The 24,437-nt window shown below is 46.0% G+C and overlaps 1 protein-coding gene across 1 annotated transcript in view; it reads right to left on the bottom strand.

Moving 5' to 3' along the window:
* The window catches only part of DAP (death associated protein), a 55,433-nt gene extending 39,710 nt beyond the window's left edge, over positions 1 to 15,723 (bottom strand). The window contains exons 1-2 of the mRNA XM_024578609.4: positions 15,485 to 15,723; positions 5,412 to 5,508 (exon numbers count right to left, since the gene is read on the bottom strand). Of these exons, the coding sequence (XP_024434377.1) occupies positions 5,412 to 5,508; positions 15,485 to 15,539 (152 nt within the window). The 5' untranslated portion in view covers positions 15,540 to 15,723. The remainder of the gene's footprint in view (positions 1 to 5,411; positions 5,509 to 15,484) is intronic.
* Positions 15,724 to 24,437: the final 8,714 nt, after the last annotated feature.

Consider the following 24,437-nt stretch of genomic DNA (forward strand, 5'->3'; position numbering starts at 1 on the left):
CCCTAGGAAACGGATACACTGGTTCTCGAGGGAAGGCAGCCAGTCTGGTAGGAAGTCCTGCCCACGAAAATGGGGCAAGGCAGGTGAGAGTAGGTTTGTCTGAGACTTTGCACAGCAGGAGACCAGACTGCTGCCATTAGGAAGGACCGCAGGCTCTGTAAGTGCAGGTGGACATGTGTTCCCATCCCCGCCCGCCCTGGGTAGCCTCTCCCAATGCCATCTTACAGGCTCCCAGCTGACTCCAGCTGCCACAGCGAACACGAGGGCCCGAGCCAGCTATCTGCTGCCCAAGGTGCCCCGGGCAAAACAAGGACTTTCACCACTCTCTTGCTGGTATACAGTTGTAACACTTCATCAGTGCCCCATGTTGCCTGCGGACTTGGAACACTGATCTATGTCTCAGCTTGGCAAACCTGACAGCAAGGGCTGCCGCACGGTGGCTGGAGTCCTCCAGCCTTCTTACCGAGGCAGTGGAGGCTGCTGCCAGGAAAGCACGCCTCAACAGCCTCTATTCTGAGGATCTTGCTGTGTCATCAGGACAGCCTCTCCCCGGAAGAGGCATCTCAGTCCTCAGGCAAGTGGCAACCAGTTATCCCCTTCCCAAGGATACTCCTTGTCACTCAGTGCCCTACCCACTACGGCTGTGCTTTGGGCCCAGGGCAGGGGTATGTGGCTTGCCACACTCCAGCTATCGGTCAGCCATTGCTGCCTCGCCATGGGCCTGCCTATTGACAGAGGGCACCCAAAATAGCACAGGGCTTGGTAGCTGTTGGCACTCAGCATCCCCAGTGCACTGGCCTCTGTGTGCATCCTGGGGAAAAGGATACCTCTCCTTTAAAAGACAGCTGACAAGCAGCCTGGTTTCCCTGTGAGGTCGAACATGATGCTCTGCCTTCTTATTTCAGCTTTCACACAGAAACAGGCGTCCTTTTCGTGGTTTCCATAGTAACGACACTCTCTGTTGTATAATTAATAAATACATTGGGAGAGATTCTATGAGACTGTGCAACTATCCCATCTTTTCTTAAACTTTCACCCACTAATCACAGCACCCATCGGTGGTCCTTGTCTACCACCATTACTGTGCCGTTTGCCTTTTGGTGATGGTCTAGTTCCCTCCTTCCTTCTACATTTATTAACTGAAAATTCTTCTACAGAGAGCTGTCCCTTCTTATTTATCTCAGGGTTGACAGAGGGATGTTTATTTTTACTCTGTGGGTTAGAACCCAGTACTGCCATTACTGATTTTGCTGTATTGGGTCATTCCAGCTTGGGTCACCAGGAGCTCCTGCAGGCCGGCACTGGCGTTGCTCTGACAAGCCCCATCCTGTTTGGTGCACTTCCTCATGCTCCGGCACCACGAGTCGTCCCAGGCTCGTCCAGTATTCTTCCTGCTCTGACACTGGATTAATCACTTCTCCGGGAAACCCTGGTTCCCTTGATTGGGGAATGGGTTTAGAAACCCAGATCTGGGCCCTCAGGATGCTCTTGGCTATGCGGGATCAGTTTTTTTAGGTCTTCTCATGGAACACAGCTAGGAAATGAGGACATGTACACTACTCCTCCCCATCTAGATCTACGTCTGTGTGTATGTATGAATCTGTAGGTATCTGCTATCCACCCACCCATCCATTCATCCAAAACTGAGTTCAGACTAATACTTCAATTCCGACTCAACACCACAAAGTTCATTTTAGTCTTTTTTTTTCTATTTGTGGGAACATTTCTCTGACAGTGAGCAAGTTCAGGACCCACAATCTATTTATTTATTTGTTCAGTCTTAGTATATACATAAAGCAATTTCAGAACTGCTAAGCCCATACATACATAACTCCTGTAAGAAACACATTTCCTAACTGGAGTATACAATTTTTGTATATTTTTTGTTTGTTTGTGGGTTTTTATTTTTAGCCCTATAGTATCCAGCCAAAATACTGTTTTCCCAAGTTACTTAGGTTAGGCCTTTTCTTCCACTCCTTTCAATTGGTTATAGTAACCATTTGTATCAAGGTCTTTTCTTCCATCTTTTTCAATTGGTTATAGTAACCATTTGTATTAAGGTCTTTTCTTCCACTCCTTTCAATTGGTTATAGTAACCATTTGTATTACAGTTAGATTCATCTGTTACTATTTGTATTCCATCACAGGTCTCTCCCACATGCTGGGTGGTTTGAATTGTATGCTTATTTTTTGGGTATGTGAGAGAGGGCCATGGTCCTAACCAGAGCTATAAAGAGCTGAGCTCAGAGAGAAGGGCTGCCCCCTCCCCGTCCTTATTACCCTTCCGGATATCCCCTTACTTCCACCACTTTGCTGCCCAACCCCAATCCACACCTGACCCCTTCCGCTTCTAGTGTATTCTTCCTGCCACCTATCCTGCTTGTTATCTTGTACCAAACTGGACTTGTGGCAGGACCTCAGTGCACATTCAACATGAAACTGCTTTCTTTAGTGGCTCCTACTGACTCCTGACATCCATTCTATGTCTGCAACTTCTCCTTTACCTAAGGCAACTGGCTCGACAAAGCCTTTGAGGGCTTTGAGGGGAATCCCAGCTTTCCTTAACTGGGTTGGTTCTGCGATAGAAACTAGCAGCCACTCAAGGAGAGCATTAGTTAATAACAGCGAATGCTATCACTCTTCTTGTACATGAAGAGCCACAGGTAACTATGTCAGCTGGACATAAATTCTTGGGCAATCTTTTCAAATTTCTGCTGTGCCCTCCCCTTTTAAAAAAATGTAGCACGTCAAAAACAATTTGACAACAGGAAATTATTTGTAAATTGCTGAAAAGTGATAAGATTAAAGGGATTAAGAGTACTATAAATATTTGCAATAAAAATAATGATGAGGAAGAGCTGTGGTTTTGGTATGTTTGGTCACATAATAACCTCTTTAATGCTCCAGTTTTTTCTTTCGCTGTAATCAGTGTTTGATGATCAGCTTAATGAGGAACGAAGCCACCAGAGAAGAGATGGTAAACACAAAGCCAGTTTTAAAAACTTCAGAAAAGAAAGTAAAATATTTTGCAAAGAAGGAAATTGGCACCTGAAACTATGTGCTTATTTTCATATGCAGAGAACACTTTGGATCCAAACATGAAAACATACAAAGCTTTAGGATTAGGGAAATGGGGATGTGGAAGTCACATACCATGACATTTCCAAGAGAATAATTAAATGTTTGACAAATTCCGCAAAGAAAAAGTATTTCCAGTCACCTGAACCGTGTTGCAAACTTACAATTAGACCGCCCCCTGAAGGTGAGGGGCACAGGCAGGATTACGGGCTCGAGGAGTGGGGAAAAGGTTTGGGCAACCCCAGCGTCAATTGCCTGGTTTTGTAAGGGGATCCAGATTGACGGTCTACGTCGATTGCACAAACATTCCGGCAAATCAAGGGCCAGACTCACTGCACTCTAAAATACAGGGATGATGACTAACTACAATTATTCAATCGGCCCACGAGAAGGTGAGGAGAGCCTAGCAGTGGAGGTAAACCGTCAGGCAGAGCAGTAGGCCTGGGGCAGCGTGGGAAGGAGCTATGCTGGCAGCAGAGGTCATCAGATTGACTCCACAGAGCTGACCCCATCTGTCCACAGTGTGCCAAGTGGCTTAACCCTCAGCGGTCAAGAGTGAAGCCGAAGTCAGGAGGACAAGAGCTAACATACCCGCAGGGAACATTATAGCCTTTTGGCTGCAGGCGACAAAAAACCCTTGCTCGTGTCGTATGCAGACCCTACTCTGTGGTCAGCCTGCTCCACAATACTCGATTCTACAGGGAGCAGACCTTACTGATGAGTGAGATGCTGACTCTAGAGTTGTGAGTGCTTGCTCCTTTCTCTTGCAGTCATTCATTCTCTGGCAAATTTATTTAAATGGCGCATCTGTCATAAAAGCTGCATTTTGCCTCATGAAAAAAATCAATGGAAAGAAAATGAATGGGCTGTTCTGTCCTTATTTCTAAAAATGCTAGTAAATTATTATCTCTCACTGTATTGACACTGCGTTACACAGGAAAAAGCTCTTTGCACCTTATTCCATTTAAACTCACACAGAAAAGCAGAATTTCTCAATGCTGAAATAAAGCAGGGCCCAAGGTCTTCAGACACAGGACTATGGCCCTCTAGGACTTCCTGGTGCTATTATGTTCCAAACACAGCTTTGAGAAAGTAGTCAGTGAGAAAGAATTCTCTTTAAACCACTTCTTTTAAAACCAGAACTTAGGCTGAACCTTCACGTTGCTGATCTCACGATTTAAAATGGGCCAGAATCACTCAGAAACTTCACCCCGAATTTTGCTCGCCCCTCAAGTGACTGCAGGGCAACTCATGCCATCTGAAGACCCACAGGAAACACGCAGAGCTGCGGCACACACAGAAATGGACACGCGGGGCCTACGCGGGGCCTACGCGGGGCCTGCGCGGGGCCACCGGGAACTTGTACAGTGGTTTCAGGGGCATGAGCTTGCGGGAGCAATTCGGGTGGAAACCTGCCCTGCTCCGGACCCTGTGAGGGTTTAAATTCCTGCCCGCTAACCTGTGAGGCACAGCTCTCTGGACCTGAGTTTCCCGTATGTAAATCGGAGATACCACCCCCATTCAGGGCCGCTGGACTAGAATCCAGTAGTGCGTCTGATCTACAGAAACCCAGGTTAGCTGCTCTCCACAGCCTTTCCCCACTTTCCTCCTTCCTCCCACGGAGACACCCTCTGGGACAAGCTGTAAGGCAGAGAGCTTAGTGTCCACTTCCTTCCACGTGGACGAGCTCAGAGAGGCGATGCCTCAGTGGTGCATGTTTGCGTATTACGAGCCGGGAGGAAATGGATCGGTACCGAGGTCCCTGAACCAGACCTGACATTAGAACCTCTGAGGAAAACAGTTAATAAACAGAGATGGGGAATGAAGGGATATGAGGCGTCTGGGACCCAGAGGGCTGGGGACAGAGATGTCTTTTAAGGACACCAGGGTGTGGCTGCACTGATTTTCAATTTGGTTCAAGAACTGGGAAAGCCCAAATGTGGGAGAAAATGCAGACAACTGTAATTGAACAACAGTAAAGTAATAAAAAAAAATCATCAATTCTCTACCCTGGCTGTGCAGAACGCCAGACACACCCCAAAGATTCAACTAGTATGGCCTTTTCAAAGGTCTCCGGGATGCTGCCCACAGGTCAACAGCTTGTGCTCAGACACAGGCAGGAAAGAGGGCGTGTTCTCGGTGCCCCCCACCCCCCCACCCCCGGCTGAGGACAGGACCCCCACCTCACTGATTAGGAAAGGAAAAGTACACAGCAGGGGCCCAACCAGCCCAGAAGTTATCAGGAGCAGAGCACACAGCAGAGAACAAATATTAATGTTTAACTCAGTAACGATTATTTGTGACGTGCTCGAGATTCGGCCGCACTCTCCCACCTGGGGCTCTCCCATTCTTGGTCATCCTTATCTCTCTCTTCTTTGGTGTCTCCAGAATGTGGGTGTTTCTGCACAATTCGCATTCCACCGGCTTTCACTAGGAAAAAAAACAAACAAACAAACAATGGGGGAGCTGTGAACAGCGTGGAAATGGAAATACCAGAGGACCCAGGGAACTAGCTAGAAAGTTCTGGGTTGCCCTGTGGCCAAGGTTAGTCCAGACGACCTGGCACCGACAAGGACTGATGGGTTAGTGTTGCTGCAGAAGAGTCAGCGTGATACGGCACTCAGCGCTCTTTTTACTCCAGACGCACTTAGAAATTCCCCAGGGCTCTTGCTTGTTCTTGGTCTCACTGTATTTCATAAAAGCAGCAGTGTAACCGGAGGACCAACCATGTGGATGAAGTGGCCGCTTACTCTAGGTTCTGAACGTCCTCTCAATGCAACGAGGTCCCACGGAATCCCTGCCTGTAATACCTTCTCAAACATTAACGATTTTTAAAATCTGAGTAGTCCTGCATTATTTTCTATTTTTCAATTAGAGCTGACATACAACATTATATTATTTTCAGGTGTACAACATAGTGATTCAATATTTCTATGCCTGACACAAAGTGATCACCACGATAAATCTAGTAACCGTCTGTCACCATAGTTATTACACTATTATTGCCTCTATTCCCTATGCTGTACTTTATATCCCTGTGATTTATTTCATAACCGGAAGTTTGTACTTCTTAATCCCCTTCCCCTTTTCTGCCTATCCCCCACCCTCTCTGCTATGGCAACCGTCATTGTGTTCTCTATGAGTTTGTTTGTTTTCATTTTGTTTGTTTTTGTTCTTTAGATTCCACATGTAAGGGAAATCATATGGTATTTGTCTCCAGCAATGCTTCTGATGGGGTGATACAGCCACAGGTGACACAGAACAGTTGCTGTGCCAGTCACAGAGGCTACTCAGGTGGCAGCTAAGATTCCCAAACTGTGCTGTGACATTTCAGTCTTGGCAGATGTCAATTTAGTTTTTAAAAACTGCTGGGCCATATAACTCACATACAATACAATTCACGCATTGAGAGTGTGCAATTCAGTGGTTTCTGAGTGTCCTTGGGGTTGTGCAACCACCACCACTATCCCCCTGAGGACATTTTCATCACCCCACGTGGAATTCCCAAATCACGAATGGTCACTGCCTAACCCCTCCTTCCCAGCAACCAGTCATCTGGATTTGCCTCTCTGGACTTAAATGGGATCATGAAATGTGTGGCCGTGGTGACTGGCTCCGTTCACAGAGCATCATGCTTTCAAGGTTTATCCTTGGTGTCACATGTGCCAGCACTTCATTCCTCTTTGTGGCCGAGTAATATTCCATTGCACGGAGAGGCCACATTTAATTTATCCATTCATCTGTTGATGGACCTTTGGGTTATTTCCACATTTTGGTTGTTAAAAATAACACAGCCATGGACAACTTGTGTACGAGTTTCTGTGTGGATAGGTGAACATAAACCTTCATCTTCCTGGGTACATACCTAGTAGTAGAATAGCTGGGTCACACAGTTACTCTCTATTTACCATTTTGAGGAACTCCAAAGTCATAGCACCATTTTCTATTCCAACCAGTCTGGGGGATCCAGTTTCTTCACATGCTGACCAACACTTGTTATTATCTATCTTTTAAATTATAGCCAACCTAGAGCATCTGAAGTAGTATCTTATTGTAGTTTGATTTTTATCTCCTTAATGGCTAATATATTGATTGCTTTGCAAGAAAAGAAAATAGATTCTGGGATCTATTAAGTGTGGGAAATGCTGGGGTGAACAAAATTAAAGGGGCTTCTTCAAGCCAGATTTTCTCACCCTTTAGGGAGCCTTAGGAAGTGCACAAAGTATGCTTCCTTCCCTAATGTACCATCAAACTTTTACCCCCCCCCATCCCAGTAATTCAGGTTATCATCCTTTAGGACTACAGTATTCCACAGAATAGAGTTTGAAAGTGCTGGCCCTGTACCCAAAAGCCAGCCTCATGTGGTCACTAGCACATGCTCTGGGATCGGCAAGCTCCTCCATGTCCTCAGCTATGTGGTTGCAGACTCAGCCCCTCAAAGCCTCAGTTCCACCTGCAAAAAGGGGATAGAAGCAGCACTCTAAGATCTAGAAGTTTAAGTGAGAAGAGAGACTGTTGAAATCCTAAGCCCCCAGTGTGAAGGTGTTTAGAGGTGGGGCCTTTGGGAAGTGATTAGATCATGAGGGGAGGGCCCTCAAAAATGGATTAGAGCTCTTATAAGGTGACTCCAGAGAGCTTCCTTGCCCATCCCACCACATGAGGACCCAGAAAAAACATAGTGCTTCAATATTTCTGTCTAAGTGCTTCAATATTTCTGTCTAAGAACCAGGAAATGGATCCTCATCAGACCCCAGATCTGCCGGCACCCTGATCTTGGATTCCTGGCCTGAACAACTGTGCTCCTAAGCCACCCGTGGGTGGCAGTCTGTTACAGCAGCCCCGATGGGCTAGGCCGAGGTGCGGGTAGTGCTGCACAGCTGAGTGCCTGCAGGAAGCAGAGCCCTGTCACCGGCACACATGGGCCCCCAGGCTCGCCACGGCTCGCCCTCCCTCCTCAGGGTAGCCACTGCCCGCATTCTGCCACAGCTCTGTGCCCATCACACAACACAGACAACTTGTCAGGCCACAGCCTCCGCCATTCTGGATTTGCTCGGACCCTGCTGCACTAGGGAAGTCCAGACCAAGTTCCTTCATGATCCTGAAGAACAGGAAAAGAATGTGAATCACCTCCTAGGCTCCCACACTTGGAGGTTCTTAGTTTTCAATTTCCCTGGGAGAGTGTGCTGGCCTGTGACTTCAGGAAGCCCACGATGCCCGCTTCATAGCCAGTAGTACCCAGTGGTATCCATTAGAAAAGGGCAAAGCAGGGTTTTATTCATTTCTCATGTTTTTACTTCTTTTATACATTTAATCACTGTAGACATACTTGTCTTACAGTTGTCTATCCAATTATTTTATTATCTGAGGTTCTTGGGAGTCTCATGTGCTGTCTGTTTTTGTCTGCTGCCTCTTGTTGGAGGGACTGTGGATTGGGGGTGTGTTTTCAGTAGGGCTTTGCTGTGGAGATCCCCTGGGGCTTGGCACTCGGGCCACACCCTTTCAGAGAGATGCTATAGGTACTCTGTGAGACCGGGAGTACAGGTGCCTGGGAACCCTTTCTAGTCAGATTCCTCAGGAATTGCTAGACAGTGTGAACTTGAACCCACAGTCCAAGGCAGGCCTGCATTCACAAATCCTCAAGGAACACAGGGTGAGTCGGAGCAGCTTTCCCACCATCCCACTGGCCACAGTTCTTTCCCCCCCCTTTCTCCATGGGCTTGGCTTCTGAGCACCCCGCTTTCTGCAGCGGTCTTGGGTTAAGTGAGGATGTTTGGGTGGGCCCTAACTTACAAGAGTATGACTGGTGTCTGTATAAGAAAAGGAAGGGGTATCAGGCCACTCTCTGCCTTGTGTGGGCTCAAAGATCATACTGTTACACATTTCAGTTTCTTCTCTAGTTGTGGCTTCCTCAGTTTTGGGATTTCCCTCACTTTGGGCTCAGATTTAAAAAAGAAAACAAATAAAAAAAAACATTTGAAGGTGGCTTATCAAAATTTCCCAGTTATGCAGCATACCAAGCCTTAAGAAATAGACTGAAAATAAAATTCTGTAGCAGGTTTAAGATAATTTACCACTTTATTGAAATGATTTTTCCCCCCAAATGGGGGAGGCAGAAAGAATTGTCCCACTAAATGGTTTTTTTTTTTAAACTCATTTTTCTCCCCCAGGTATCCCACCTCCATCACATGTCCATTAGAAGTTGATTAAGAGTGCTATTATGGGCTGAACTGTGGTCTCTCCAAATTCTTATGTTGAAGTTCTAACCCCAATAACCCCAGAATGTGAATGTATTTGGAGATAGGGCCTCAGAAAGAGGTGATCAGGTTAAAAACAGGCTGCTAGGTGAGGCCCTAATCTAATGGACTGGTATCCTTATAAGAAGGAGAAAAGACACAAGGACACAGGTACGCAGAGGAAAGGCCACACAAAGACACAGTGAGAAGGTAGCGGCCTGCAAGACAAGGAGGGGCCTCAGGAGAAACCAGACCTACCAGCACCTTGATCTTGGACTTCCAGCCTCCAGAACTGCTGAGAAAATAAATTTCTGTTGCTTAAGTTACCCAGTCTGTGGTATTTTGTTATAGCAGCCTGAGAAAACTAATATAGTTGCCCATTTAAAAATAATCCCTGAATCATTTTAACTTGGCAGACATAAATCTTTAAAACTATACCTCACAGGTGTTTCCTATGAACTAAAAGTAAAAAGCACTGTGCAAGTAACCGCAAAGAAAACCACGCCAAGGTGACATTTGAAATCACTGTCATCTGAAGCTCACACGGAGGGGCCCGTCCACTCCTCTGCTGAAGCAAGTACACGTGTCCAAGCTCGGCCGCTCTGCATTAGCACTTCCTTTAATTTAGTCGATGGAAACAATTCACTTCATTCATCCCTCACAGCATGCATAGTGATTAATACAGCAATAAAATGTGGCAATAATAATAATAACTCAAGGCAGAGACAGATTTATTTTAAATACCAATCCTGCCAAAAAATATGACAGCACATATTTATTGGGTTTTTATCATTGTCACTAGAACTCTTCATTTGTGGAAATGCAAAGGCAGAATTACTTTGCAGAAATCTCTGTGGAATATTTGAAAATATAAATATTCTATGAGAGACATTAGAAAAAAAATCTCGGGTTTTTGTTGCGGTTGTTATTCAAAAGAGAGCTTCAAATTTAAAGAATAACAAGCTTCCTCCTAGCAGAAGTGCCACGATCCTTGAGCCAGACTCCCGGGTTCAAATCCCAGCTCTGCCTGTGTGCTCACGTGCGTGTGCGTGTCTATGTGTCTGGGAGAGCTGCTAACTGCCTCTGTGCCACAGAGTCCCTGCTGTGAGAAGGGTGACAATGCTCTCCCCTGCTGCTCAGGGGTCCGCAGAGGACTGGATGAGATGGGACATGTGCACCCTCCAGTGGGACCTGGCTCGTGGCAAAGGCTCAACTTGCATCTACTCTTATTAAACGGGTTTTAACGACTAAAGGTCTCTCCTTTAGTTGTCGAGTCCTTGGTGCATGGATGTCTCCTCATTGCCGTTTCCTCATATGTGAAATGTGGGTGACACGGCGGACTCCTGGGGTTGTGGAGGAATAAGTGACACCCTGTAGAGTGCTCCCCACATGGCTCTCCACTGACGTGGGTGGCTAGCCCTCACCGGTGTGGTCGTCAGGACACCACCCTGGTGAGGCCCTCGCACCGTGTTCTACACCTGCTGTCCCCTCTGCAGAGGCCGGACATCGAGATGGCAGAGCTGAGCACCAGGAGGGGCCTGCACCTCTGCCCAGGGACTTACAGAAGGTGCCGCCCAAGAAAGAAATGAACCTTGACTTGTTCAGCCACTGACATTTGGGTTGTTTGTTACAATAGTGAATACAATGTAACTGTAACTAATGTATAGTATTTTATAAAAAAGTGAATATCCCCTATATACCCAGAAAGATTTCTAAAGCTGGGAAGGGGGAAGCATTCACACAACTGAGTAAGAGTGCCCTGGGCATTGTCTGAAAGAGGGCATGTGCAGAAGAAAGGGTGCTAGAGAACAGAGATGAAATCTCAAACAGCCTTAGAAATGCTACCGTCCACTCTGACGGGAAGCTTCTGAAAAAAAGGCAGTGACTAAAAGTGTCTCTTTTCTTGGCATGGCCGGGGCAAAGGTGGACCTCCTTCCTGTATCTTCAGGCACAGATCATGGAGGGCTGAGGACAGCAGGGCATGCTGGGCAAGCCTGTGACTATAGGGTTACTGCAATAAAAACTAATTAGTCTTCCATTTCTAGCAATAGAGTGGCCTAGAGAACATAAAAACCTTGCTGCAGAAGATAATTTGGGGAGATTTATCACCCACAACCTTTCAAATGCATTCTTGAGTCTGACTAATATAACAAAAAATTGAATTATTTTGAAATTACTAAAAAAGGTAAAGTGGTCTATTTCTCCTTTTACTTTCAATAAATGAAGTTTTATATTTCCATTTGACTCAGTTCTAGAAGGGATGGTCCGTGCATGCGGTTCATAACCATACGTAGAACTATTAATGCTCAACACTACCACATACTAGATTTATGAGAACTTTACTGACATAGGGCTTTGGCTTCCCTGGGAAGTGGAAGAGACCAGGGCCAGCAAAATGTATTTAACAAAGAGATGTTAGCCACATCACTGCCACCAACTCAAGCAGACTGGCAGAAATGAGTAATCATGTGGCTTATAGTTGCATCCTCCTTCTACCGAGGCATCCTAGCACTATCAGATGGGGCAGAACCTCACTAATTCTACCTTTGCTAATCTGTGCTTGCAGTAACTCTCCCGGAACCAGTGGTCTCACACCGTTTCTCCACAGACACTTTGCAGTCGAGGGCAGTGGAGAGGTCGGAAATCACTAAGGCTTGATTACTTTCACAGAGGACGGGACTGGCTGAGAGCAGAGGGCCAGGATGTGGTGTGGCACGCCGTCCCCACTCATCAGTAATGTGCTCTGTACTTGCACAGCACTTCTCCTCCACACTCTGCAGAAGCTCTGGGAACAGCCTCACTAATCTCACACCATGGGGGGAGACACATGGCGAGGGATGGAGCGCCTCGTTGAGAAGGGCTGCTGAGGTTCCAAGAGGCAAAGGACCTACACGCTGCTCCCCCTGAACTTACTGGCTCCGAAAGGAGACACTCTGAATGGTTCGGTCAGTTTTTAAAACAGAGTTGTCCTCGTTATGCCAACTGCAAGGTGGCTAATTGAATGAAAGGGCTTAGGGCACTGCCAGTGAAGGGGAGCAGAATATGCCACCCCCTAATGATGCCTTTTTGGCATAAAGTTTATCTTGAGCTGATTAAGAAACAGCAGACAAGGAAAAGCTCAGAAAACTGAGGAGCTACCCTTTTGTAAGGAACATTTACATTTATAATGGAAATCTCCGTTTGTAAGCGTCTCCTTCTCAGTACGAGTAAGGGAAGGAGGACTAAACCACAAGAGAACCTTAAATCTGCGTAACAACCTTACCCTGGTTCACCTGGCTTTTCCTGGAAACCTCCTGTAACTGCCTCACCACCCCCAGTGTTTTCCTCTTGTCTTCAGTTGCAGTATTTAAGGTGGTGGCTTGGGCCATTTCAGGGAGTTATAGTTTTCCTGGTCTCTCCCTTGGATAGAGGAAGTATTCCTGCTACTAAATTTTTATTTTCGGCTTATTATTATGTCTTTACCTTGGAGTTTGGGGAGGGTTGTTTCAGCCAAGAACCTCTACAGGTGGAGGGAAAATGATTTTTCCTCTCCTATACCAGGGACACTGTATCTAACACTCAGCAAACGTTAGTTACTATTTGCACTATTATAATGCTGCCTAACCGTACATTGGAGTCAGCCCAGAAGCAGAGAACGCTGCAGGCCCCACGAGCTATGGGGAAGTGAGACCTGCTAAGAGGCTCTAAGGAAACTGACTCGGGAGCTACGTATTGAGTACTTTGTGCCAGCCTCTGAGGATGAAGACAGTAGTAAGACCCAACCTCGGAAGCTAGAAGAGAAATAGACAGGTGGAGGTAAGCACGATGATGTGGAAATGCACAGGATACCTGGTTCAGAGAGCAGTAACGAGAAAACACAAGAGAACTGAAGATAGTCATGAAAGAGAATTTTATTGTCTCCGATTGAGGATTTAAGCACAAGTCTGTGTCTTCCAATTTAAGCACTTAATGACGGTGTACCCAAAGTTTTCAAGGCTGTAATTTTGATTTATGAACTGTGTTCTTGGTTGTCCTTGATGATTATCCTTTATTATAGTGGGTTGCCTTTATTATTTTTTTAAACATCAACTCTGCAGAACTGCCTACTCTCTGGCCATGCCAGAGTAAATAAGAATACCCTAATACTCTCTGCTTTTTTGCCAAAAAAAGCTTTCCCACAGGGGCCTCTGTTCCACAGGGAAAGGGGATCTGAAGCAAAATAGTGCAGCTGACCAAAGGCCTTTTCTAACTTGTACCTCTGGGCCAGGATGCCAGGTTCCACCTCCAACTCCGGCCAAATATGACCGGCCTTGGAAAATGGGGGACGACAGTGACAGCTCCTTAAGCAGATTGGGACTCCATAGGCTAAAGGACCTGCCTTGAAGTCACTTTAGAATGTGTCTGTGGATTCACTGCCCTTGGACTCAGACCCTGACGAGTGGAAGGGACGGAGCTCCAGTGAGGGTCACAGTGGCAAAAGCAGCCCTGCTCTGTAACTCTCCGAGATCATCTGGCTCAAACCTCCCGTTTCGCAGATCAGGAAAACTAAGCCCTAGCGAAGTGCTGGGTCTCAAAACTTAGAACCCAAGTTCACTGCTACAACCAGTACAAATAAGTTTACTCCTCTCTCCTCTAACATCAATAAACTATTTAATTTGTAATTCACACAGGCCAGCTGTTTACAATTCAAAGAAAACCAAAGTCCTTCATAGACTTTCTTCCAGGGACATAAAATGCCCAGTTCATCTCTGTGATCTTAACAATCTCCATAAGATATGTCTCCATATGCAATTTAGTTACTACTACTTTGATTTGGTATCACCCCTACATATACTCTTTACTGCCTGCCACTCATTTCCCAGGGACAGGGTAGTGTAAAGAAAGGTGCTCCTTCCTGCAGTGCTGCCCAGGTCGTCAGGCAGCTGGACAGGACCCGTTGAGGGAGGAATTAAAGGTCAGGTTATCTTTACAGGAAATCTCTTTGAGGTACTTTTTTTTTTTTTTAAACTAATGCAACACACAGGCCCCCAAAGCCTATTTTCTACTACAGCAGAATTATTTTCTAAAATCTCATGCCTCCTAAGTACCCAGGCATCAGCCATTTTTCTTCCCTAGTCCAGCTTAGTTTTTTTGTTGTGATCTTTCACGAGGGAAAAATATTACTTTGGAATATACCACATTCACAGGGCAGCTCTGTGAAGCAGAGACTGAGCGCACTATTGGGGTGGGGGCAGGGGGAGCAGCAGACAGAGATTACAGGATTCTTTCCTGTAACAAGAAGGTGGCACAACTGTACCACACAAAGCAGCCAGGTTCCACGACGGCTTCTGTCATTAGAAGACTGAGTTTATAACACTAACGTGTGCAGTTAAGACCCAAAGAGGAGCCCCCGCGTTTAAGTGACCTGTCTTCTGGGACCCAGGTATCTTTTGTTCTCTCCCAGTGTCCTTTCCACATGTATCACTGTCATTCCAAAGGTGAGCAGAAAGGAAGCCAACCGGCTGGAACAGAGCAAAGGAGCCAACAGAAACTGTTCTCAGAAAGGGGAGGAGGTGGAAGGGACATAGGGCTGCTCAGAGTCAGATTTTCTAAGAAAGGCGACTTGCCTGGATTTAAACTTCCTTGGCTCAGAATTTAGAATTTGGGGGGAAAAAACACAAATGAAAACACACACACACACACAAACTCCACTTCTGAGAAAAAGCTGGATGTGAAAGAAACTGGAGAAAAAGTCATATAGAGTGATTAATGACAAAAATTATTTCCACTCTTTTGGTTCTTTTGTCAGTATGCTGTCAACCTGCAAGTAATCACCACCCTGTCGTTAAAAACAGACTTTTAATTGTGTTCGCTACTCGTTTTTCCAAAACATCTGTGCATTCTAAGAAAGTGTTCACCGCCCCCATTCTTTTTTGGAAGTTTTGCAACTGGGCTTATTCAAGTAATCCTAATTTGCATGCAACTGGCACAGGCTTCCGATGTTTCGCATACTTTAAAGAAACGGGTTTTGCCAAACGAGGGCCTCAGTTTCACCGAAAACCCCACGAGGGGACAGGTCTCAGGCTGGTTGGCAAGTTCCAGCGCCTCGCGCCAGGGCAATGAGCCCGGGCCTCCCCGCACGGCGCCCCGCGCCCGGTGGTTCGAGCCCGCCCTCGGGACCCGCTAGAGGAGAGAAAGTGGAAACGAGTCAGTACCGGCGGGCGGGTGTCCAGCTTTCGTCTCTAGCTTCCCTTCGGGAGGCGAAGACATGATGCAGCCGCGTTCCGCAGGGGATGGGACGGCAGCGGCGGTGGCAGAGGACTCGCGGGCCCGGAGGGATGTGCGCGCGAGTGTGAGCGCCAGACGGCCAGCTGGGCAGCCAGGTAGCCAGGCAGGAGCGCGCGCGGGCTGGCGGGACCGCGCGCGGGCGGGCCCTGGCCGTCGGGAGGGGGCGCGGCCGCTGCGCGCCTACGTGGCGCGGCCTTGCCAGAGCGCGGCTGCGCGTTGACGTCACTGCGCTCGGCCTGTTCCTCTGGTCCCTGCACGCCCCGTGTACTGAGTCTGCGCAGTCAGCAGCGCCACGTCGGAAGCGTTGGCGAGGGCGGGGCCTTTGCGGTTAGGGGAGGTGGGTGTCAAGGCTGGCAAGCGCTGGGGTAGGAAGTTGAAAAAGACTCGGCCGCAGCCTGGCCACTCCGTGGGCCGCGCTCAAATAACCCTGCCGGGTAGATGGTGACCACGGTGGGGAAGCCGAGCCGCCGTAGAGGGTCACCCACGGGGCTGAGGTTTGGGATCAGGGAACCGTCTGCCAGTAGTCCTCGCCCAGCTCAAACTCGGAGTGACTAATTAAATGCGGAAATAAGGCCCAGCGCCAGGTGGGACCGACCTGGAGCCTGCGGATAGCGGGGATTTGTTAAAATTGAGAAGGACAGCGCTGTGAAGCCTGGAAACGTGGACAGAGTTCCCGGAGGGTTGCCTCTGTGCCCTCTCTCTGCCATCTTTTCTGTTGGATGGATGGTGATTCTGTCCACAGCTGACCCTTAGCGCTTGTGCCCTGGATCACATACCTCTCGCCTTCTCAAGCGCTTTGCAATTACAGTTGACCTCTCCTGCGCCATCTATCTCGTCTTGCTGAGTTAGCGTTCAAACAAGCCTAACACCTTTTGGAAAGGACACACACCACACTACCTCGCTTGGCTGTAACTTTGACAACACAGCTGCCAAAAGAGGTTGAACACCTCACCTCCTCTCACTCCTCAACCTAGTCCCATCCATCTGGTTATCGTCCGGGCAGACGCACAGAGGCTAGCCCCGACCATGGGAAGTTCTTTTGCTAAGGTTGCTCATGACCTCCATGCTGTTCAGCCCAGTGGTCGTCACCCTTCCACTCTCACCCTACTGGACCTCAGCAGCACTTGACCTACCAGATAGTCCCCCTCCTCCTTAGTTTCAGGGATGCCACGTAACTGCCTTAACACCCACTGTTGGAGTTAGCTTGGCTACTAACTCTTTCGGGTTGGTTGGCTCCTGTTCTAGATTTCTGAACCTTTGAGTAACCCAAGACTCAACATCAGCCCTCTTCTCTATCTAGATTTTGCTTCAGTGGTTACATGCAGGCCTGTGGGTATGACTATCACCCAAAAGCTTATGGATGCCAAATCTGCAAACCCATTTCTCTATCCCTGCCTCTCCCCTAAGCTTCAGACTCATATTACACCCTGGCCTCCTTCACCTCTGTACCTGGATGTCTGACACTGCATTGCCAACTCTGCATCATGGTGCATATAGGAATGCACACATCATACATTAATCTTGGACTTTCCCCTCACATTTAAATATCATTAATGATAGGATAGGTGGCAGTAATGATACAGTCACCATTGTCTTACACCCATCAAAACTTGCAGACACATTATCGGCAGCTTAGAAGAAAATCCCAAAGTCCATAGTGGTACACTCTTTTAAGAGATAATGCATGATCAGCAGACTTGGAAGAGTAGAGCAAGAAAATTTACAGACACCAACTTGGATTCTGAATGCAAAGAAGCTTTAGGAATACCTAACCAATTCATTTTGTGAATATTTTTTAATCTATGTGCAGTAGTGCTGTATGATCAAAAAGTGAGGTCTTAAAAGAACTTAGATTTCTAAGAAGTATAAAATAAAAATTCTGTGTTAGAAAACATTGTGTTGTTAATTTGGCTACAGTTTTCCCCCAGTAGTACCTAAAGTTTCATGTTACAAGTGATGGAATCTTCCACTTAATGACATGACATTGCAATGGAACCCTGGGATAAAAGAAGGAGTTTTCTGAGGAAGAAGCCAAACTATTGAAGGGCCCTAGTGGCCCCAGACACCGCTGGGCTTCCCTCTCCGGAGGCCTGAGAGGACTGAATCTTTGCCTGAGACCTGTTCTGGGAGTGCAGTGATGGGGACACTTATGTGACAGCCATGTCTGGTTTTACAAGTTCAAAACAAAACAACTGATTCACCCACCAACCCACAAATACCTTCCCATCTAGAATAGATTCCAAACTTCTCATTACAGTGTGAAGCACCTGTTTAATTAATATTCCTACTGAAGAAAATACTGTAGTTTATTTAAGGAATGTAGCTTGAAAACAAAAACCCACCATATTCCGCAGCTTCCCTTGCAGCTAGGGATGGCTAAGAGACACAGTTCTGGTTATTGAAATGCAAGTGGAAGTTTGTTAGGGGATATCTGGGGAAATTTTGCATTCTGGCTATGAGGATTGTCTTTCCTCCTGCTTATTATTCATTATTTGTACAACCTTTAATTCAGGCAGAAGGCAGAGCGATCATATTGCAACCATGATGCAGCCACAGGTGTGGAAGCCTTATGCTAAAGGTGGCAGAGCAGAAAGACCAGAGGCAGGTGGGACTTTGAGGTTCTATGGAGGCTCTGCAGAGCAGTGGTCCTCTCCTTGAGGCTGTTCTGTTGTGTGGAAAACAAACCCCTATTAGATTCAGTCCCTGTGGATGGTGTCTTCACATGTGGCCAAATGCAATTCCTAATACCAGTGGCCTACCAGGTCCTGCGTGGTGGGGGCTTACCTGCCTCTAGGTGCTCCTCTCTCATGCCTCATCTGGCCACAGTGGCCTTTCTGACGTCCCCTTGAGGGTGACAAGCTGATTCTTTTCTTTGGGCTTTAGTATTATCCATTCCCTCCATCTGGAACTGTTTCCCTAGATTCTTGCATGGCTGACTCTTCATTCCAAAATGAGTTTTCCAAAGGGCCTGCCCTGACCATCAAACCTGAAGAAGCAAGCTCGGGTACTAGACTCCTTACAGCACTTAATCTCCATCTGAAATTCCGTATCTGTCATCCTGGTGTTACTTTCTTCTCTGACTGGCACTGTTGAATGCTAGTCCTACTGGGGAGAGACCTTGTGCGTCTCGGTCTCTCAGAAGTATTCAGTACTTCTGGAGCATAGATATATTTATGTTCTCACAACTGTTACCTAATGGAAGAACAGTAAATAAGGACAGAGAATGAAAAATAGAGTACACAGTATGTAAATAGCATTAATACATATGGCCAGTAATTACAACATTTACTGTCATCCACGAGCATGTTTGGGTGTGGGTGTGGGTGTGCCCAACCCCACCAGTCTTAGATGCGGAGGATAAATGTCAGGTGCCACCCATTGGAAGCTTTTCTCTGCAGATGTGCACACTCAATAGATATTGTCAGAATTGCTGAGTGAATAATCTTATTTGAAGCTCACTATAACTCTGAAAGTGAGGCAGGTTCACTTATTTTCCCAAGGAAAAAAAAAAGCAAACAAAAAGGAGAAGAAAGGCTTATTGGACTTATGAGAGGCACAACTCTGCTGAGTGTACCCTGGGACAGAAGACGGATTCCAAGCCCTAACCCATATTCCCCACTGTTGGCCACCTTCTAAGCAGAGTTTTGGGAGCCATTTCTCCTTCGCTATGTATGCTGTTTTCTAATCCCAAATGGTGCTGAAAAGCATGGTGCTGAATCAAAGATATTACTTAATGTGAATGCTGTAAGCACTGGAGAAAATATTCCAAGAAGAAACAGAAAATGCAGATTGTCTTTTCCATGTGGGAATTTCATAACTTTGGCATCATCATTGAAACTTTCTAAGCCTCAGTTTCCTTATTTAACCTCCTACAGGGTGGTGTGAGAATTCAGAACTAAGTACTGAACACAAGCTCGTATAGTTCTGCAAAATCCCATTCACTCCCCACGAGATCCTGAGGCACGAGAGCTTCTCTGCCCTCACTGATGGAGACACAGCCTGTGAGAGGGCAAGCACAGGCTGCGGTAGCCAGTGTGGGGAGACCGGAGAGAACTAGCTCTCTCCACTGCCCTGGTTGCACATTGGGAAGTGCTTTGTAAACCATCATGTGCTGTGGAATGTACTGTTATCACTGCAAAGGGAGATTCTATCAACATTCATGAAATACACACATTGGTCCATGGCTTATTAAAATAACTCCACCTATCAACCGGTTTGATGAACATTGCTTTCTTATTCCAGGCTGGCACATACATTCTGTTCTCTTGTGTTGTTGTCTGATGGATGAGAATTTTTATATTCCTATTAATTACACAGAATTCTCTCCCAGTGTTGATATTGCTCAGAAAGGAAGGACAGCAGTTATTCTGGACTTTGCTTTGAAACATCCAGGTTATTTGTTATTTTGTTATGGATGTTTTAAACAATATCATAGTAAATATAACTTATTTAATATCCACACGTGCACATCCCAAAGTCAAATGAAAATAATAGAATATCACACATCTTGCACACATATGCAAGGAATCCTTCCGGTTTCACTGGCCTTCGACTTGTCAGTCAGTCACAGGGTAATTGAGAAGCACTTTGAGGCATTTTTAAAAGGTAATTCAACACCTCATCAAGGACGTGGAGGTCAATTTTAGTCACATGGGTTGGTTATGTTTAGCTAAGGGTATTTGAAGAAAAACATAACCAGCCTGAACTGTGGCAAAATATTCCTCTTGTCTTTATTTGGGAGTTAGAAACTGCAAAAACGATGAGAGTATTACAATTGTGACTACTGATTTCTGACAGATTATAAACACAATGTAAGTTATTTATGAAAAATACGTTTTAGCAGAGAAATCAGGGTGGGGTAGGGATCATTTTATTTCTGGCTCTTCTGTGAGTCGTTCTTGGACCTCGTGCGGGCTGCTTCCACACCCTGACTGGAGCTCCGAAGTGGAGGCAATAATGCCGATTGTACTCAGGGATTCAAGTAGTTATTCAATATTATGTCTTAGCATTTATCTCCTTGTATAAAATTTCTTACAGGAGTACGTGAATTGCTCTAAGTATAAAACATAAACATGACAAAAATGTCAAGAATAAAGTGGCTTTCAGCAACATAAAGCCATCTCAAGGGAGCTAAAATCTAAAATTGATAACATATTTTTGTTAGCTTTTTTAAAAAAAGAATTTATTCAGGATTCAGTGGTACTAGGACATTATTTTTACCTCTCCCTTAAAATTTTTTCAGAAGGTACTTTAGGAATGGTGAAAATTAGCAGGTTTCAAGGGGTGGGGTATATGGATTTGAGCCTCGAAGGTTGAGCAGGATGACTTTCTGGTTGACAGGAGGCAGGAGGAAGGTGCTCTTTGCAGAAGAATAGCAGGGGAGGAGCACGGAGGTGGGACACAGTGGTGGTCCCTGTGTCCTAAGCAGTGGCTCGTCCAGTCTGACTTGAGGAATGGGTGAGCATGGAAGGTCACGGAGGAGCAGGAGGTCCTGATTTAAGTGAGGTCCGTCTGAAGAGAGGCAGCTGGATCTTCATCTGGGCTTCTTCTGCATTCATTGTCTCGCAGTTTTGTGTTATGTAGTCTCTACAAAACTTTCATGTACACCTGCCAGAGAATGAGAGTGGAAAAAAGCAAATAATACTTCAGTATCATTAAAAACAAGTGTTGGTCTCACAGGCTCCGTCAATAAGTCTAGGGACCCCCCATGGGTCCCTGAAGCACACTTAGACAATTGCTGCTTTAGATCATTCTTTAGACACTTACTAATTTAGGAGTAAGAATTAAAAAGTTCATGTGGGACTGCCATGCCAGCTGGCGTGGCCCCAGCAGTGGCCCAGGTCGCGGGAGGGCTCTCAGGGGCTTCCTTCGGCTAGGCCGACTCACCGGCCAGGCTTCCCTACTCCCCACAGCTGTTTCAGATCCACAAAGCCCTCCTGCTATGCTGTTTGCCGTCTAAAAAGTAGCCTGAGCAATCTTAGAGTTTTGATATTATGGCACCATTTTTCCAAAGGGCTGTTTTCATAGGGCTTTTTAAAAAAAATCGAGATATGATTAACATATAACATTGTGTAAGTTTAAGGGGTACGCCATGTCGATTTCATCCATACATTTATATATTGCAATAGGATTGCCACCTTTGCCTTTGCGAACACCTCTGTCACATCACGAAAGTATCGCGTTTTTGTTTTGTGCGTGTGTGTGTGTTGAGAACAATTAAATTTGGAGCTCAGTACCTGTGAGGTTTACAACACAGTATTGTTGACTGTAACCACTGTGCTGCGCGGCAGGTCTCCTGGACTGATGTCACTGCTACTGCCAGTTCCTGCCGTTCAACAGCATCTCCTCAATTGCCCCATCCCCCGGCCCCTGATGACCACCGTCCTACTGTTTTTAGAGTTCTCGGCTTTCTTTAAACAAAAGATTGCACATATGAATGGTATCATACGGTGTTTGTCTTTCTCTAACTCACCTTACTCAACACAATGCCCTCACGGTCCATGTCACTCAACATTACTTCAAAAACAGTAAAATACTTAGGGACGAATTTAACCAAGGAATAACAGACCTGTATGATGACAACTGCAGGAAAGGAATTGCAGAAGACACAAACACATGGAAAGATACGTCGCGTTCATGGGTCAGAAGAATTAATGTTGTTAAAGTGTCCGCACTATCCAAAGCCATCTATAGATTCAATGAAATTCCTGTCAAAAGTCTAATGGCATTTTTCACGGAAATAGAAACAAATTCAGAGACTGTTAAGCAGGGAACGGCAAAATATCTTAAACAGGAGGCTGTTGGTTATTTGTTTTTTCCCTCTGAAGTTTCACGTTATGGTTTTGTTCAATAGGCCATATGGATGACTTGATCACTTTCAAGTAAGAAACATTTTTTATGAATACATTTAAAAAAACCAAAAACAATACATCTCGGAAAACCTAAGTAAGAATGTCCATAGGAGAAAGCAAGCCACTGCTCCTCAATGACCCTACCAGCATTAGAATCACCACTTAAAACTTCCTTTGCGTGTCGCCTCTAGTCTTTAAAAAAAAAAAAAGGTAAGGATTCTGTTTAACGCCCCCCTTTTTGTAGAGTGTCCCTCAGTGTATGTTTGTCTGACATTTCCCTCACTGTCGAGGGGGATGTTGGGTTTACGGGAGGAAGGCCACAGAAGTGAGTGGCATTCTCCTCTCATGATGTCAATGGGACATTCTGCCAAGACGACTTCCTGTTAATGATGTTGACTATAGACTGCATTGCTGATGGACAGGATTTTAGTACGGTTATTTTATAGATTCAAGTTAATTTATTGCTGTGTCCAGCTTTTTATTAGGAATCAGTGTGTACACGGGCTAAATTCTTTGTATCATAGTAACCTTGAAGTTGCCTAATAATGGATGAGTCTATACTAATAAGCATATACCTGGCCACGACTCTGGAGGATACCTTTGGGCACTTCCCAACTCAGTTTTACTCTCTCTCTCACTCTTCTGGGGTTATAGATGGCAAATACTTTCCCTAACAAATTGAAAGCCTATTTCCCTGCTGAAATTACCTGGGTTTCTTTTTAGACTACCTCTCTTCTCAGTCAAGTGACTTCACATAATCGATTAATTATTTCATTCAGGCCGAAGTATCCGTGTGGCGGCTGCAGGCTAGAGAAGGTTGTGAACGGTGACTTCTTTCGGCACCCTAGTCTTCACCGCTTTTGCAGGAAAGCCCGTTCTGTTCCTGCTCAAGTTTTAGAAAAGGGTGAAGCTGGGAAACACGATTGCTGTTAATCCAGATAAGAAGAAATCCCAGGAGCATCCTTCAGGTTTGGAAGAGGCCTCTGGGGCACTGTTCAGAGGTTTTTCATGGATATAAATTAATAAACTGGCTTTGGCCTTGGCAAAGATAAAAGAAAATATACAAGCTTCAGCAGCTTGCCGGAGACTTACAACGTGACTATTCATCTCCTTAACAAAGAACCATGGAGCACCTGGGTAAAGGGAAGTTACACTCAAGCAATTCCCTGCAGGGTCCGTGGTGTGACACTGTTCCCACAAATACGGGAGAGCAACATGCTGGGCCAGGCGAGGGGTGGGTGAGGGGTGGGTTTGGCTTATTTACTGCTCCCTGTCACTGAAGGATGTTGCTCTCCCCTCCTCTGCCCTCTGCAACCCCTCCCCTCCTTTCTTCTCTCTTTCCTTTTCAGAAAGAGAAAAGAATTCTGAGTATTTACTGGAATATGTGTGAAATACTGGAGGAGCTCACAGAATTCAGGGAGGGTCCTGCAGCCTCAGGAAGGAGGAGAGCACCAATAACTGACCTCCTCCAGCTCGCTGTCAGAGGATGACTCCCTGGGACAGTTTATTTTAATGTGTTGACTCGGCTAGGACACTGTGCCCCAATATTTGGTCAAACATTATTCTAGATGTTTCTGTGAAGGTATCTTTTGCATGAGATTAACATCTAACTCAGCAGAGTTCGAGTAAAGTGGGTTACCCACCCAGATGGGCCTTATCCAACTCGTCGAAGGCCTCAATAGAAAAACACTGACCTCCCAGAGGAAGAGGGAGTTCTGACAGCAGAGTTCCTTCCAGCTCAGACTGATAGTCTCCCCTGGGTCCAGCCTGCTGGCCTACCCTGCAGATTCTGGACTCACCAGTTTGTATAAATGCATGAGCCAATTCCTTAAAGGAAAACTGTCTGTATCTGTCTATCATCTCTCTCTCTCTCTTATCCATCCATCCCACTTGCCTGTCTATCTATAATTGGTTCTGCTTCTGGAGAACCCTACTATCCTCAGCTACAATTTAAAGAAATTATTTATTTATTTATTTGAGAGACAGGGATCGATTTGTTGTTTCACTTACTTACGCATTCATTGGTTGA

The sequence above is a fragment of the Desmodus rotundus genome, chromosome 1 (assembly GCF_022682495.2).
Source record: "Desmodus rotundus isolate HL8 chromosome 1, HLdesRot8A.1, whole genome shotgun sequence".
Taxonomy (NCBI): domain Eukaryota; kingdom Metazoa; phylum Chordata; class Mammalia; order Chiroptera; family Phyllostomidae; genus Desmodus; species Desmodus rotundus.